Genomic DNA, 18,214 nt, shown 5'->3' on the forward strand with positions numbered 1-18,214 from the left:
TCAGTTCTTGGGGATGATCCTGGACACAGTGTGTCAGAAGGTATTCCTTCCTATGGACAAGGGCTTGACTATTCAGTCAATGGTGCGCTCCGTTCTGAAACCTACAAAAATCCTGGGCAAGTTGGTAGCCTCTTACGAGGCAATTCAGCACGGAAGGTTCCATGCCCGTCCATTCCAGCTGTATCTACTGGACAAATGGTCAGGGTCACACCTGCACATGCACCAGAGGCTATCCCTTTCACCAAGAGCACGGATTTCCCTGTTATGGTGGTTGCAGACCTCCCACCTAGGGGACTTCACCCGCAGGTGTTCCAGCTTTTGGTTCAATGGTGGGGCTGCCCCCTAATCGACATGATGGCTTCTCGTCTCAACAAGAAGCTGCAGCGCTACTGCTCCAGGACAAGGGATCCACATGCTGCAGCGGTGGGCACTCTTGACAGCACCGTGGATTTACCAGTTAGTCTATCTGTTCCCTCCGATTCCTCTCATTCTCAGGGTCCTAAAGAGACTAAAAAGAGAAAGCATTCAGGCAGTTCTGATTGCCCAGGATTGGTCTCGCCGGGCCTGGTATGCGGACATCCTGGCCATGTCCCTCGAAGAGCCCTGGCCTCTGCCGCTTCAAAAGGATCTTCTTCTGCAAGGACCGTTCGTCTATCCAGACTCACCATGGCTATGTTTGACGGCATGGCGGTTGAAAGGGAGATATTACCCTGAAGAGGACTTCCTTCCAAAGTTATCTCTACTATGGTCCAGACTCGTAAGGTGGTCATATCTAAGCATTACCACTGCATCTGGAAGAAGTATGTCTCCTGGTGTGAAGGTTGACAGTACTCCACTGTAGATTTTCATCTGGGTAGGTTCTTGCTCTTCCTGCAAGCAGGTGTGGATATGGGCCTTCGTTTAGGCTCCATTAAGGTTCAAATCTCGGCCTTGTCTATTTTCTTCCAAAAACAGTTGGCTGTTATTCCGGAAGGCCAGACGTTCCTAAAAGGTGTCCTTTTCAGTCAGCTGCCCTTTGTACCTCCCACGGCACCGTGGGATCTCAATTTGGTCCTGACCTTTCTGCAATCAGAGTGGTTTGAACGTTTGCACCAGGTGGACTTGAAATATTTGACTTGGAAAACTGTCATGTTGTTGGCCTTGGCCTCAGCGAAGCGTGTCTCGGAATTGGGGAACTTATCCTGTAAGAGCCCTTACCTGGTGTTTCACAAGGATAGAGCGGTGCTCAGGACTCGCCCGCAGTTTCTGCCTAAAGTGGTGTCGGAATTTCACATCAACCAGCCGATTGAAGTTCCTGTGTTGTCTGACACATCCATTTCCTCAAAATCCTTGGATGTGCTTCGAACTTTGAGGATTTATATCAAGAGAACAGCTCTTACCAGAAATCTGATTCCCTTTTTGTTCTCTATGACACTACAAAGATTGGACTTCCTGCTTCAAATCAGTCAATCGCTTCTTGGATCCGGATGACCATCCAACAGGCTTACTCTTCGGCAGTCTTGCCGCTGCTGAGTTCTATTCAGGCCCACTCCACAAGGTCGGTGGGTTCTTCCTGAGGGGCTGCCCATGGTGTCTCGGCTTTGCAGTTGTGCCAAGCAGCTACTTTGTCTGGTTACGAATACATTTGTAAAGTTTTACAAGTTCGATACCTTGGCTACTGAGGACCTTCAATTTGGTCGCTCGGTGTTGCAGGGATCTCAGCACTGTCCCACCTGGTCTGGGACATCCCCATGGTACTAAGACCATCCCAGTATCCCCTAGGACGTTAGAGAAAATAGGAATTTAATACCTACCGGTAATTCCTTTTCTCCTAGTCCGTAGGGGATACTGGGCACCCGCCTCGGTGCTTTGTTTATTTTCCTGCAAGCATTGTTCTTGTGTTTCTTGGTTGGGTCTGCTGTTGCTCTCCCTAGCTTCAAGTTGTGGTTGGCGTGGCTATCCTCTTATGTTGTCTGTTGGTTCGTTACCTCACCATTTTTTCTTATCTATTTTCCGACTCTCAAAGTATGTCAGTCTCCTCAGGCACAGTTTTCCTAGACTGAGTCTGCAGGAGGGGCATAGAGGGGAGGAGCCAGTACACTGAAGAATTTTTAAAGTGCCGTGGATCCAATGGACCCCATCTATACCCCATGGTACTAAGACTATCCCAGTATCCCCTACGGACTAGGAGAAAAGGAATTACCAGTAGGTATTAAATTCCTATTTATTCATTCATATTTACAACTGATCAGAAGATGGCTAACTTCAGGCAGACATGAGAATTCAGAAGAAACTATGGGCCTAATTCAGACCTGATCTCTCCTCTGCAAATTTGCAGAGGGCTGCGATCAGATAGTCACCGCCAATAGAGAGTGAAAACCTGCCCCGTGCAAGTGTGCGAATACATGCGTACACCATGCGAAAACTTCACTAGACAGCGGACATCTGCACATCCGTTCCCAACTCACTAACAATCTTATACTTTTTCCAGTCTGTGTGTAGCCCAGGACTTACTCCTACAGTGCGATAGAATCAGGCTGTTCGGGGCCGGAGCTGACGTCACACACCCTCCCAGAAACCGCTTGGGCACGCCTACGTTTTTCCTGAAACTCCCAGAAAATAGCCTTTTACCACCCACAAACATCCGCTTCATGTCAATCACCATGCGTACATCTAGCGATCAAAATTTTCGTACCATTCTGTCGCTGTTTGGGCTTGCGCCTGCACATTGTGGTGCATGCGCAGTCATTCGATAATCGGCCACTGTGCGATTTCACACAACTGCGGTCAGGTCTGAAGTATGCCTTATGGATGTAACACACCGTAAATGCAACATGTTTTCTTATATATTTGTTGTTACCTGTGTAATGTGCAGATGTGTGTATGACGGGTCTGGTGTACTTTCCCATAAGGGAGGATGAGGTTCTTACCCTCTCATGCCGCAAGGAGTGTTTCAATCTCTTAACTATAACTCAAAATAACATTCAGTTAATTAATAAACATATATAAAACTAATCGCGAGGGGTATTTTATAACCTTAAATTCTCAAGGAATAGCTTGACATATAGTTACTCAAATAAGGGAATACTCTTACCCACTTTAGTGGGTACCCGGTCGATATTTGCCATCACAAAAGAGTACATGTAAAAATATATAACTGGTGTCAGTGGGGTCAAAGCCTTCATTATTACCAGCACGGGGACATATATGAAAAACTTTGCTTCCTTAGGGAAGAACATGATATCTTGCATCTGGTAGAAAAATCACAAAACATAATTGCCTGATAGTAGTCTGACCATATACATGTTCTAAAATACACATTAATCTTTTTATTTAGTTCTTTTCATTCTGCATAATTGTTTATATAATGAACTCGAACTTTATAATTAGTGAAAACAAGCAGTATCACATTGACTGAATTAACTTAAGCCCTCTACACACCGGGCGACCTCCCCTAGTTAGCAATTACGATATCGTTCGGTGAGGTCATCCCCCACACTCCCCGAACATGCAACTCAACGATATAGTTAAAGTTGAGCTGCATGTTCGGTAAATAATGCCTGAATGAGAACGACCCGTGGGTGCGCGCACCGTTCAGGCATACACACTAGACGATATAAACAATCGTCTAGTGCAGAGGTTCCCAAACTTGGTCCTCAGGACCCCACACAGTGCATGTTTTGCAGGTAACCCAGAAAGTGCACAGGTGTATTAATTACTCACTGACACATTTTTAAAGGTCCACATGTGGAGCTCATTATTTCACTTGTGATTCTGTAAGGAGACCTGCAAAATATGCACTTTGTGGGGTCCTGAGAACAGAGTTTGAGAACCTGTGGTCTAGTGTGTAGCCCAGTGTGTACGGGGCTTTAAACTTTACAAAAGTTTCTGATAGCCTCCTTCCTACATTAATTTTTTTTTAAATATTCTATAAAAAGAAAAACACATTTCATATAAAGCACTACAGTGTAAACTCCCATTGCAGGTGATGTTCTCGCGCCCGTGAGTTAGTGTGTCAGAAGCCGCATATTACAGCAGCTTGAACTCGCAAAAACCGCCAGCTGCCCTGTATGCTTACTGCAGGCTTTTATACTTGGACTTGAATGGCCAGAGCTTTTCAGTTACCGTGGGCAGCAAGCTCCCCAGCTAATGTGCTATAAGCATAGATTCCAGGTTAAGTGTCCAGAGCTATGGGTTAACGTACTTGTGGCGGATACGGTAAGGACAGAAAGCACTACATACCGTGGCTTTCTGTTCCAGCCTCAGAATGGGACAAACGGAAAGCCGCGATAATTGCAGCTTACGGGCTTACCCTGGGCTGCAATTGGATTAAGCACTGCTACAAGACTGCAGTACTCATCACAGCTAATTAAATATGTCCTTTAGTGATAATCTAAATATTTTGTGATAATAATCAAAAATAATATTCACAAGATTTTGGTAGTATCAATAAAACAATAAATGTGTTTGCAGTGCGTAATGAACATTAGTCATTTATTGAATATTGATAGAATTGGATTTTAAGTTGCCTCTCTCTTTCTGCAGATCCTCATCAGAAATGTGGGATGGAATCTTATTGGACCTGTAACAAAATGCGTGCAAAACTGTGCGCCCGACAGTGAGCGGGAGAAGACCTGCTTAGAAATAATTAACAGCTTGATACAGGTGACTGATACGTGTTATAATACCTAGAGTAGTAAAACATTTTTGAACATGTACCATATTTTTCAGAACATAAAATGCCATTCTTTTCCACACATTTGTGTATTGCACCATAAAGTAACACTTCACCCTAATACCGCATCACCTGTACTGGTGAATACTTCCACTCTCCTCTCTCATCCCTAACATTCTGTATGTATCAAAAGCCACATAACTTGAAGTCATGTGTATTCGTGTTAGTTTATGTACAAGGATCAGCATAGTGTATTACTGAATGTAGCAAACACTTTCAGGGAAAGGTAGGAGCAGGAAGATATTAAGCAAGTGCAGCTTTGCTTGTTGACAGTGGAAGCAGGATTTTAAGGATAAAAGGATGGGTGACAGGTGCAATTTATTTCCAGTGACTCTTGTGAGATAAAGCATGAGGACGTTTTAGATAATTAGGGGGGAATACAATTGTGGACGAAGGGACGAATTGCTGTTGCCGCAGCATTTAAACTCCGCCAACTGCAGCCCGGTTCTCCCTCTTTGCTGACCGCCCTAATGCTGGATTCGCCTAAAAGTGCTCACTACACTATAGGGTAGTGAGCACTTTTGAGCTAGATCCCTACACGTAAAGTACGGGTGTGGATCATTGGATCGACAGTGTCTAGGTTGACAACTATAGGTCGACAGTCACTAGGTCGACAGGGTTTGAAGGTCGACAGGATTTCTAGGTCAACATGTTCTAGGTCAACAGGTCAACATGAGTTTAACATGTTTTCTCTGACATCCTAATGGATGCTGGGAACTCCGTAAGGACCATGGGGAATAGACGGGCTCCGCAGGAGACTGGGCACTCTAAAGAAAAGATTAGGTACTATCTGGTGTGCACTGGCTCCTCCCTCTATGCCCCTCCTCCAGACCTCAGTTAGAATCTGTGCCCGGCCAGAGCTGGGTGCTCCTAGTGGGCTCTCGTGAGCTTACTAGTAAAGAAAGTATTTATTAGGTTTTTTATTTTCAGTGAGCTTCTGCTGGCAACAGACTCACTGCTACGTGGGACTAAGGGGAGAGAAGCAAACCTACCTGCTTGCAGCTAGCTTGTGCTTCTTAGGCTACTGGACACCATTAGCTCCAGAGGGTTCGAACACAGGCACCTGTCCTCGATCGTCCTTTTCTGGAGCCGCGCCGCCGTCCCCCTCGCAGAGCCAGAAGAACAGAAGCTTGAAGACGACGAAATCGGCGGCAGAAGACTCCTGTCTTCATTTAAGGTAGCACACAGCACCGCAGCTGTGCGCCATTGCTCCCAGCACACTTACACACTCCGGTCAATGTAGGGTGCAGGGCGCTGGGGGGGGCGCCCTGGGCAGCAATTGAAGTACCTTTTGGCAATAAAAATACATATATACAGTCTGGCACTGTATATATGTAAAAACCCCCGCCATTTTTTTACACAGAAAGCGGGACAGAAGCCCGCCACTGAGGGGGCGGGGCCTTCTTCCTCAGCACACCAGCGCCATTTCTCTATCGTCCTAAGTGGATGCTGGGGTTCCTGAAAGGACCATGGGGAATAGCGGCTCCGCAGGAGACAGGGCACAAAAGTAAAGCTTTTACAGGTCAGGTGGTGTGTACTGGCTCCTCCCCCATGACCCTCCTCCAGACTCCAGTTAGATTTTTGTGCCCGGCCGAGAAGGGTGCAATTCTAGGTGGCTCTCATAAAGAGCTGCTTAGAGAGTTTAGCTTAGGTTTTTTATTTTACAGTGATTCCTGCTGGCAACAGGATCACTGCAACGAGGGACAGAGGGGAGAAGAAGTGAACTCACCTGCGTGCAGGATGGATTGGCTTCTTGGCTACTGGACATGAAGCTCCAGAGGGACGATCACAGGTACAGCCTGGATGGTCACCGGAGCCACGCCGCCGGCCCCCTCACAGATGCTGAAGCAAGAAGAGGTCCAGAATCGGCGGCTGAAGACTCCTGCAGTCTTCTTAAGGTAGCGCACAGCACTGCAGCTGTGCGCCATTTTCCTCTCAGCACACTTCACACGGCAGTCACTGAGGGTGCAGGGCGCTGGGGGGGGGCGCCCTGGGAGGCAAATGAACACCTTTAAAAAGGCTAAAAATACCTCACATATAGCCCCAGAGGCTATATGGAGATATTTACCCCTGCCTAAATGTACTAAATAGCGGGAGACGAGCCCGCCGAAAAAGGGGCGGGGCCTATCTCCTCAGCACACGGCGCCATTTTCTGTCACAGCTCCGCTGGTCAGGAAGGCTCCCAGGTCTCTCCCCTGCACTGCACTACAGAAACAGGGTATAACAGAGAGGGGGGGCAAAATAAATGGCAATATATTAATATAAAAGCAGCTATAAGGGAGCACTTAATCATAAGGCTATCCCTGTCATATATAGCGCTTTTTGGTGTGTGCTGGCAGACTCTCCCTCTGTCTCCCCAAAGGGCTAGTGGGTCCTGTCTTCGTATAGAGCATTCCCTGTGTGTCTGCTGTGTGTCGGTACGTGTGTGTCGACATGTATGAGGACGTTATTGGTGTGGAGGCGGAGCAATTGCCAAATATGAGGATGTCACCTCCTAGGGGGTCGACACCAGAATGGATGCCTTTATTTGTGGAATTACGGGATAGCGTCAACTCGCTTAAGCAGTCGTTTGCCGACATGAGGCGGCCGGACACTCAATTAGTGCCTGTCCAGGCGCCTCAAACACCGTCAGGGGCTGTAAAACGCCCCTTGCCTCAGTCGGTCGACACAGACCCAGACACAGGCACTGATTCCGGTGGTGAAGGTGACGAATCAACCGTATTTTCCAGTAGGGCCACACGTTATATGATTTTGGCAATAAAGGAGATGTTACATTTAGCTGATACTACAGGTACCACTAAACAGGGTATTATGTGGGGTGTGAAAAAACTACCAGTAGTTTTTACCGAATCAGAAGAATTAAATGACGTGTGTGATGAAGCGTGGGGTGCCCCGATAAAAAACTGCTAATTTCAAAGAAGTTATTGGCTTTATACCCTTTCCCGCCAGAGGTTAGGGAGCGCTGGGAAACACCTCCTAGGGTGGACAAAGCGCTAACACGCTTATCAAAACAAGTGGCGTTACCCTCTCCTGAGACGGCCGCACTTAAAGATCCATCAGATAGGAGGATGGAAAATATCCAAAAAGGTATATACACACATGCAGGTGTTATACTACGACCAGCTATTGCGACTGCCTGGATGTGCAGTGCTGGGGTAGTTTGGTCAGAGTCCCTGATCGAAAATATTGATACCCTGGACAGGGACAATATTTTACTGTCGTTCGAACAAATAAAGGATGCATTTCTTTATATGCGTGATGCACAGAGAGATATCTGCACACTGGCATCACGGGTAAGTGCTATGTCCATTTCGGCCAGAAGAGCTTTATGGACACGACAGTGGACAGGCGATGCGTAGAGGAGTTATTTGGGGTCGGTCTATCGGATTTGGTGGCCACGGCTACGGCCGGGAAATCCACCTTTCTACCTCAAGTCACTCCCCAACAGAAAAAGGCACCGACCTTTCAACCGCAGCCCTTTCGTTCCTTTAAAAATAAGAGAGCAAAGGGCTATTCATATCTGCCACGAGGCAGAGGACGAGGGAAGAGACAGCAACAGGCAGCTCCTTCCCAGGAACAGAAGCCCTCCCCGGCTTCTACAAAAGCCTCAGCATGACGCTGGGGCTTCGCAAGCGGACTCGGGGGCGGTAGGCGGTCGTCTCAAGAATTACAGCGCGCAGTGGGCTCACTCGCAGGTAAATCCCTGGATCCTGCAGATAATATCTCAGGGGTACAGGTTGAAATTAGAGACAGAGCCACCTCGCCGTTTCCTGAAGTCTGCTTTACCAACGTCCCCCTCAGAAAGGGAGACGGTTTTGGAAGCCATTCACAAGCTGTATTCTCAGCAGGTGATAGTCAAGGTACCTCTTCTACAACAAGGGAAGGGGTATTATTCCACTCTTTTTGTGGTACCGAAGCCGGATGGCTCGGTAAGGCCTATTCTAAATCTGAAGTCCTTGAACCTGTACATAAAGAAGTTCAAGTTCAAGATGGAGTCACTCAGAGCAGTGATAGCGAACCTGGAAGAAGGGGACTTTATGGTATCCTTGGACATCAAGGATGCGTATCTCCACGTTCCAATTACCCCTCACACCAGGGGTACCTCAGGTTCGTTGTACAAAACTGTCACTATCAGTTTCAGACGCTGCCGTTTGGTTTGTCCACGGCACCTCGGGTCTTTACAAAGGTAATGGCCGAGATAATATTTCTTCTTCGAAGAAAAGGCGTATTAATTATCCCATACTTGGACGATCTCCTAATAAGGGCAAGGTCCAGAGAACAGCTAGAGATGGGTTTAGCACTATCTCAAGAGGTGCTAAAGCAGCACGGATGGATTCTGAATATTCCAAAATCCAAATTAATGCCGACAACTCGTCTGCTGTTCCTGGGGATGATTCTGGACACAGTTCAGAAAAAGGTTTTTCTTCCCGAAGAAAAAGCCAAGGAGTTATCTGACCTGGTCAGGAACCTCTTAAAACCAGGAAAGGTGTCTGTACATCAATGCACAAGAGTCCTGGGAAAAAATGGTAGCTTCTTACGAAGCAATCCCTTTCGGCAGATTCCATGCAAAGGGATCTGTTGGACAAATGGTCAGGGTCGCATCTTCAGATGCACCTGCGGATAACCCTGTCGCCGAGGACAAGGGTATCCCTTCTGTGGTGGTTGCAGGAGGCTCATCTATTGGAGGGCCGCAGATTCGGCATGCAGGATTGGATCCTGGTGACCACGGATGCCAGCCTGAGAGGCTGGGGAGCAGTCACACAGGGAAGAAATTTCCAGGGAGTGTGGTCGAGCCTGAAAAAGTCTCTTCACATAAGCATTCTGGAACTAAGAGCAATCTACAATGCTCTAAGCCAGGCGAAACCTCTGCTTCAAGGAAGACCGGTGTTGATCCAGTCGGACAACATCACGGCAGTCGCCCATGTAAACAGACAGGGCGGCACAAGAAGCAGGAGGGCAATGGCAGAAGCTGCCAGGATCCTTCGCTGGGCGGAGAATCACGTGATAGCACTGTCAGCAGTATTCATCCCGGCCGTGGACAACTGGGAAGCAGACTTCCTCAGCAGACACGACCTTCACCCGGGAGAGTGGGGACTTCATCCAGAAGTTTTCCACATGCTATTAAACCGTTGGGTAAAACCAATGGTGGACATGATGGCGTCTCGCCTCAACAAAACACTGGACAGGTATTGCGCCAGGTCAAGAGATCCGCAGGCAATAGCTGTGGACGCGCTGGTAACACATTGGGTGTACCAGTCGGTATATGTGTTTCCTCCTCTGCCTCTCATACCAAAGGTATTGAGGATTATACGGCAAAGAGGAGTAAGACTAGTGGCTCCGGATTGGCCAAGAAGGACTTGGTACCCGGAACTTCAAGAGATGGTCACGGACGATCCGTGGCCTCTACTTCTGAGAAGGGACCTGCTTCAGCAGGGTCCTTGTCTTTTTCAAGACTTACCGCGGCTGCGTTTGACGGCATGGCGTTTGAATGCCAGATCCTAAAAGGAAAAGGCATTCCAGAAGAAGTCATTCCTACCTTGATAAAGGCAAGGAAGGAAGTCACCGCGAAGCATTATCGCCGTATTTGGCGAAAATATGTTGCGTGGTGCGAGCAGCGGAGTGCTCCGATGGAGGAATTTCAACTGGGTCGTTTTCCTACATTTCCTGCAATCAGGATTGTCTATGGGTCTCAAATTGGGATCTATTAAGGTTCAAATTTCGGCCCTATCAATATTCTTCCAAAAAGAATTGGCCTCAGTCCCTGAGGTCCAGATTTTTATCAAAGGAGTACTGCATATACAGCCTCCTGTGGTGCCTAAGGTGGCACCGTGGGATCTAAATGTAGTTTTAGATTTCCTCAAATCCAATTGGTTTGAACCACTAAAGAATGTGGATTTGAAATATCTCACATGGAAAGTGACTATGTTACTGGCCCTGGCTTCGGCCGGGAGAGTATCTGAACTGGCGGCTTTGTCTTATAAAAGCCCTTATTTAATTTTCCATTCGACATAGGGCAGAGCTGCGGACGCGTCCGCATTTTCTCCCTAAGGTGGTATCAGCGTTTCACCTGAACCAGCCTATTGTAGTGCCTGCGGCTACAGACGACTTGAAGGACTCCAAGTTGTTGGACGTTGTCAGAGCCTTAAAAATATACATTTAAAGGACGGCTGGAGTCAGAAAATCTGACTCGCTGTTTATACTGTATGCACCCAACAAGTTGGGTGCACCTGCTTCTAAGCAGTCGATTGCTCGTTGGATTTGTAACAAAATTCAACTTGTACATTCTGTGGCAGGCCTGCCACAGCCTAAATCTGTTAAGGCCCATTCCGCAAGGAAGGTGGGCTCATCTTGGGCGGCTGCCCGAGGGGTCTCGGCATTACAACTCTGCCGAGCAGCTACGTGGTCAGGGGAGAACACGTTTGTAAATTTTTACAAATTTGATACCCTGGCAAAGGAGGACCTGGAGTTCTCTCATTCGGTGCTGCAGAGTCATCCGCACTCTCCCGCCCGTTTGGGAGCTTTGGTATAATCCCCATGGTCCTTTCAGGAACCCCAGCATCCACTTAGGACGATAGAGAAAATAAGAATTTACTTACCGATAATTCTATTTCTCGGAGTCCGTAGTGGATGCTGGGCGCCCATCCCAAGTGCGGATTATCTGCAATACTTGTACATAGTTATTGTTAACTAATTCGGGTTATTGTTTAGGAAGCCATCTTTCAGAGGCTCCTCTGTTATCATACTGTTAACTGGGTTTAGATCACAAGTTGTACGGTGTGATTGGTGTGGCTGGTATGAGTCTTACCCGGGATTCAAAATCCTCCCTTATTGTGTACGCTCGTCCGGGCACAGTACCTAACTGGAGTCTGGAGGAGGGTCATAGGGGGAGGAGCCAGTACACACCACCTGACCTGTAAAAGCTTTACTTTTGTGCCCTGTCTCCTGCGGAGCCGCTATTCCCCATGGTCCTTTCAGGAACCCCAGCATCCACTACGGACTCCGAGAAATAGAATTATCGGTAAGTAAATTCTTATTTTTTTCTTCACAGCTCCGCTGGAAGCAGCTCCCCAGGCTCTCCCCTGCAGTATCCAGGTACAAGAAGGGTAAAAAAGAGAGGGGGGGCACATAAATTTAGGCGCAAATAAAACATATAAGGCAGCTATTGGGTAATCACTTATTATAAGTGAAAATCCCTGTGTTGTATAGCTCTGTGGTGTGTGCTGGCATACTCTCTCTCTGTCTCCCCAGAGGACTTTGTGGGGTCCTGTCCTCAGTCTGAGCATTCCCTGTGTGTGTGCGGTGTGTCGGTACGGCTGTGTCGACATGTTTGATGAGGAAGGTTACGTGGAGGCGGAGCAAGGGCAGATAAGTGTGGTGTCGCCCCCGTCGGGGCTGACACCTGATTGGATGGATATGTGGAAGGTCTTAAACGACAATGTCAACTCCTTACATAAAAGGTTTGATGACGCTGCAGCCTTGGGACAGCCGGGGTCTCAGCCCGCGCCTGCCCAGGCGACTCAGAAACTGTCAGGGGCTCATGAACGCCCTCTATCTCAGATGGTTGACACAGATGTCGACACGGAGTCCGACTCCAGTGTCGACGATGATGAGGCACATTTACAGTCTAAAATGACCAAGGCCATCCGATACATGATTATTGCAATGAAAGATGTATTACACATTTCTGAGATCAACCCTGTTAATACCAAGAGGGTTTATATGTTTGGGGAGAAAAAGCAGCCAGTGACTTTTCCCCCATCTGATGAATTAAATGAATTATGTGAAGAAGCGTGGAGTTCCCCTGATAAGAAACTAGTGATTTCTAAGAGGTTACTGATGGCGTAGCCTTTCCCGCCAACGGACAGGTTACGTTGGGAAACGTCCCCTAGGGTGGACAAGGCGCTGACACGCTTATCTAAAAAGGTGGCCCTGCCGTCTCAGGATACGGCCGCCCTAAAGGAGCCTGCGGATAGAAAGCAGGAAGCTATCCTGAAGTCAGTGTACACACACTCTAGTACTCTACTGAGACCTGCTATTGCTTCAGCCTGGATGTGTAGTGCTGTAGCAGCATGGACAGATACTCTGTCAGACGACATAGATTCCCTCGACAGGGATACTGTTTTGCTAACCCTGGGCCATATAAAAGACGTTGTCTTATATATGCGGGATGCTCAGAGGGACATTTGCCTGCTGGGCTCTAGAATTAATGCTATGTCCATTTCTGCCAGGAGGGTCTTATGGACTCGGCAATGGACAGGAGATGCTGATTCTAAAAAACACATGGAGGTTTTGCCTTATAAGGGTGAGGAATTGTTTGGGGACGGTCTATCGGACCTCGTGTCCACAGCGACAGCTGGAAAGTCGACTTTCTTGCCTCCGGTTTCCTCACAGCCTAAGAAAGCACCGTATTATCAAATGCAGTCCTTTCGTTCTCAGAAAGGCAAGAGGGTCAGGGGCGCATCCTTTCTTGCCAGAGGCAGGGGTAGAGGTAAGAAGCTGCACCATGCAGCCAGTTCCCAGGAACAATAGTCCTCCCCTGCTTCCACTAAGTCCACCGCATGACGTTGGGGCTCCACAGGCGGAGCCAGGTGCGGTGGGGGCGCGTCTCCGAAACTTCAGCAACCAGTGGGTTCGCTCACAGGTGGATCTCTGGGCTGTACAAATTGTATCTCAGGGATACAAGCTGGAATCCGAAGCGACTTCCCCCCGCCGTTACCTCAAATCAGCCTTGCCAGCTTCCCTCATGGAAAGGGAGGTAGTACTGGCGGCAATTTACAAGCTGTACCTCCAGCAAGTGGTTGTCAGGGTCCCCCTCCTTCAACAGGTAAGGGGTTACTATGCCACACTGTTTGTGGTACCGAAACCGGATGGTTCGGTGAGACCCATTCTGAATTTTAAATCCTTGAACACTTATATAAAGAAATTCAAGTTCAAAATGGAATCGCTCAGAGCGGTTATTGCAAGCCTGGAAGAGGGGGATTTTATGGTGTCGCTGGACATCAAGGATGCTTACCTGCATGTCCCCATTTACCCACTTCACCAGGAGTACCTCAGGTTTGTGGTACAGGACTGTCATTACCAGTTCCAGACGTTGCCGTTTGGCCTGTCCACGGCACCGAGGATATTTACCAAGGTAATGGCCAAAATGATGATACTCCTTCGGAAGAAGGGAGTTATAGTTATCCCGTACTTGGACGATCTCCTCATAAAGGCGAGGTCCAGAGAGCAGTTGTTGATCAGCGTAGCACTCTCTCAGGAAGTGTTGCAACAGCACGGCTGGATTCTGAATGTTCCAAAGTCGCAGCTGATTCCTACGACGCGTCTGCTTTTCCTGGGCATGATTCTGGACACAGAACAGAAGAAGGTGTTTCTCCCGGTGGAGAAGGCCCAGGAATTAGCATCTCTGGTCAGGGACCTCCTGAAACCAAAACAGGTATCGGTGCATCACTGCACGCATGTCCTGGGAAAGATCGTGGCTTCATACGAAGCCATTCCCTTCGGCAGGTTCCATGCAAGGATCTTTCAGTGGGATCTGTTGGACAAGTGGTCCGGATCGCATCTTCAGATGCATCGGCTGATCACCCTGTCCCCAAGGGCCAGGGTGTCTCTTCTGTGGTGGTTGCAGAGTGCTCACCTTCTCAAGGGCCGCAGGTTCGGCATACAGGACTGGGTCCTGGTGACCACGAAAGCAAGCCTCCGAGGATGGGGGGCAGTCACTCAGGCTGTGGTCAAGTCTGGAGATTTCTCTACACATAAATATACTGGAACTAAGGGCCATTTACAACGCCCTGAGTCAAGCAGAGCCCCTGCTTCGAAACCGGCCAGTGCTGATTCAGTCAGACAACATCACGGCGGTCGCCCATGTAAACCGCCAGGGCGGCACAAGAAGCAGGATGGCAATGGCGGAAGCCACAAAGATTCTTCGGTGGGCGGAGAATCACGTGCAAGCACTGTCAGCAGTGTTCATTCCGGGAGTGGACAACTGGGAAGCAGACTTCCTCAGCAGACACGACCTCCACCCGGGAGAGTGGGGACTTCATCAAGAGGTTTTCACACAGATTGCAAAGCGATGGGAACTGCCACAGGTGGACATGATGGCGTCCCGCCTCAACAAAAAGCTAAAAAGATATTGCGCCAGGTCAAGAGACCCTCAGGCGATAGCTGTGGACGCCCTAGTGACACCGTGGGTGTACCAGTCGGTATATGTGTTTCCTCCTCTTCCTCTCATACCCAAGGTACTGAGAATAGTAAAAGAGAGGAATAAGAACAATACTCATTGTTCCGGATTGGCCAAGAAGGACTTGGTACCCGGAACTGCAAGAAATGCGCACAGAGGACCCATGGCCTCTGCCTCTCAGACAGGACCTGCTGCAACAAGGGCCAAGACTTACCGCGGCTGTGTTTGACGGCATGGCGGTTGAACGCCGGATTCTAGCGGAAAAAGGCATTCCGGATGAAGTTATTCCTACGCTGATAAAGGCTAGGAAGGACGTGACAGCAAAGCATTATCACCGTATATGGCGAAAATATGTTGCTTGGTGTGAGTCCAGAAAGGCCCCTACAGAGGAATTCCAGCTGGGTCGATTCCTGCACTTCATACAGTCAGGGGTGACTATGGGCCTAAAATTGGGGTCCATAAAGGTCCAGATTTCGGCCCTATCCATTTTCTTTCAAAAAGAACTGGATTCACTGCCTGAGGTTCAGACGTTTGTTAAGGGAGTGCTGCATATTCATCCCCCTTTTGTGCCACCAGTGGCACCCTGGGATCTTAACGTTGTGTTGAATTTCCTGAAATCCCACTGGTTTGAGCCACTTAAGACTGTGGAACTAAAGTATCTCACGTGGAAAGTGGTCATGCTGTTGGCCTTAGCATCGGCTAGGCGTGTGTCGGAATTGGCGGCTTTGTCATGTAAAAGCCCATATCTGATCTTCCATATGGACAGGGCAGAATTGAGGACTCGTCCCCAATTTCTCCCAAAGGTGGTATCATCGTTTCATTTGAACCAACCTATTGTGGTGCCTGCGGCTACTCGGGACTTGGAGGACTCCAAGTTGCTGGACGTAGTCAGGGCTTTGAAAATATATGTTTCCAGAATGGCTGGAGTCAGGAAGACTGACTCGCTGTTTATCCTGCATGCACCCAACAAGCTGGGTGCTCCTGCTTCAAAGCAAACTATTGGATCTGTAGCACGATTCAGCTGGCTCATTCTGCGGCTGGATTGCCGCATCCAAAATCAGTAAAAGCCCATTCCACAAGGAAGGTGGGCTCTTCTTGGGCGGCTGCCCGAGGGGTCTCGGCTTTACAGCTTTGCCGAGCGGCTACTTGATCGGGTTCAAACACCTTTGCAAAGTTCTACAAGTTTGATACCCTGGCTGAGGAGGACCTTGTGTTTGCTTATTCGGTGCTGCAGAGTCATCCGCACTCTCCCGCCCGTTTGGGAGCTTTGGTATAATCCCCATGGTCCTTACGGAGTTCCCAGCATCCACTAGGACGTCAGAGAAAATAAGAATTTACTCACCGGTAATTCTATTTCTCGTAGTCCGTAGTGGATGCTGGGCGCCCGTCCCAAGTGCGGACTTTCTGCAATACGTGTATATAGTTATTGCTTAAATAAGGGTTATTGTTATGAGCCATCCGTTGAGTGAGGCTCAGTTGTTGTTCATACTGTTAACTGGGTATGGTTATCACAAGTTGTACGGTGTGATTGGTGTGGCTGGTATGAGTCTTACCCTGGATTCCAATAATCCTTTCCTTGTAATGTCAGCTCTTCCGGGCACAGTTTCCCTAACTGAGGTCTGGAGGAGGGGCATAGAGGGAGGAGCCAGTGCACACCAGATTGTACCTAATCTTTTCTTTAGAGTGCCCAGTCTCCTGCGGAGCCCGTCTATTCCCCATGGTCCTTACGGAGTTCCCAGCATCCACTACGGACTACGAGAAATAGAATTACCGGTGAGTAAAATCTTATTTTTTGGTGTCGTTTTCTCCGTATAGTGACCGGGAAGCCCGATTAGTGCACTGTGTACCCTCGCATGGCTCGCTTCGCTCGCCATGTTTCAGGCAAGGTTACTATTCCCAATCGTAGTCCGCGTGGATCGTTAAGTATGAAAAAGTTTCAAAAAAGAATTTAAAAAAAACACACCTCATGTCGACCTTTTGACCTGGCGACCTAGAAACCCTGTCGACCTAATGACTGTCGACCAATAGTGGTCGACCCAAACATTGTCGACCTAGACACTGGCGATCTTCAGACCGGATCCCGTAAAGTACAGCATGCCCAGCACTAATTGAATACCCCTTTGGGATGATCCTCTTACTAGTAGTGTTATTATTATTATTTATTATTATTATACTTGTACAGTGTAAAGTAATTTGCAATGTTTAATGTACTTATGACTCTCTTACTGTACAGCTTTGTAACCCTAAGGAGATTGTGTTGGGTATACTTGAGCAGATTGACGAAGCTAAAAAGATATTGCGCCAGGTCAAGAGACCCTCAGGCGATAGCTGTGGACGCCCTAGTGACACCGTGGGTGTACCAGTCGGTATATGTGTTTCCTCCTCTTCCTCTCATACCCAAGGTACTGAGAATAGTAAAAGAGAGGAATAAGAACAATACTCATTGTTCCGGATTGGCCAAGAAGGACTTGGTACCCGGAACTGCAAGAAATGCGCACAGAGGACCCATGGCCTCTGCCTCTCAGACAGGACCTGCTGCAACAAGGGCCAAGACTTACCGCGGCTGTGTTTGACGGCATGGCGGTTGAACGCCGGATTCTAGCGGAAAAAGGCATTCCGGATGAAGTTATTCCTACGCTGATAAAGGCTAGGAAGGACGTGACAGCAAAGCATTATCACCGTATATGGCGAAAATATGTTGCTTGGTGTGAGTCCAGAAAGGCCCCTACAGAGGAATTCCAGCTGGGTCGATTCCTGCACTTCATACAGTCAGGGGTGACTATGGGCCTAAAATTGGGGTCCATAAAGGTCCAGATTTCGGCCCTATCCATTTTCTTTCAAAAAGAACTGGATTCACTGCCTGAGGTTCAGACGTTTGTTAAGGGAGTGCTGCATATTCATCCCCCTTTTGTGCCACCAGTGGCACCCTGGGATCTTAACGTTGTGTTGAATTTCCTGAAATCCCACTGGTTTGAGCCACTTAAGACTGTGGAACTAAAGTATCTCACGTGGAAAGTGGTCATGCTGTTGGCCTTAGCATCGGCTAGGCGTGTGTCGGAATTGGCGGCTTTGTCATGTAAAAGCCCATATCTGATCTTCCATATGGACAGGGCAGAATTGAGGACTCGTCCCCAATTTCTCCCAAAGGTGGTATCATCGTTTCATTTGAACCAACCTATTGTGGTGCCTGCGGCTACTCGGGACTTGGAGGACTCCAAGTTGCTGGACGTAGTCAGGGCTTTGAAAATATATGTTTCCAGAATGGCTGGAGTCAGGAAGACTGACTCGCTGTTTATCCTGCATGCACCCAACAAGCTGGGTGC

The 18,214-nt window shown here is 48.3% G+C and overlaps 1 protein-coding gene across 2 annotated transcripts in view; it reads left to right on the top strand.

Moving 5' to 3' along the window:
* GLMN (glomulin, FKBP associated protein) overlaps window positions 1-18,214 on the top strand; it is a 134,527-nt gene that overhangs the window by 65,967 nt on the left and 50,346 nt on the right. For both annotated transcript variants that reach the window (XM_063939891.1, XM_063939892.1), the window contains one exon: window positions 4,525-4,644. In XM_063939891.1, coding sequence (XP_063795961.1) covers window positions 4,525-4,644 — 120 coding nt within the window. The remainder of the gene's footprint in view (window positions 1-4,524; window positions 4,645-18,214) is intronic.

Source organism: Pseudophryne corroboree, chromosome 9 (genome assembly GCF_028390025.1).
Source record: "Pseudophryne corroboree isolate aPseCor3 chromosome 9, aPseCor3.hap2, whole genome shotgun sequence".
NCBI classification, from domain to species: domain Eukaryota; kingdom Metazoa; phylum Chordata; class Amphibia; order Anura; family Myobatrachidae; genus Pseudophryne; species Pseudophryne corroboree.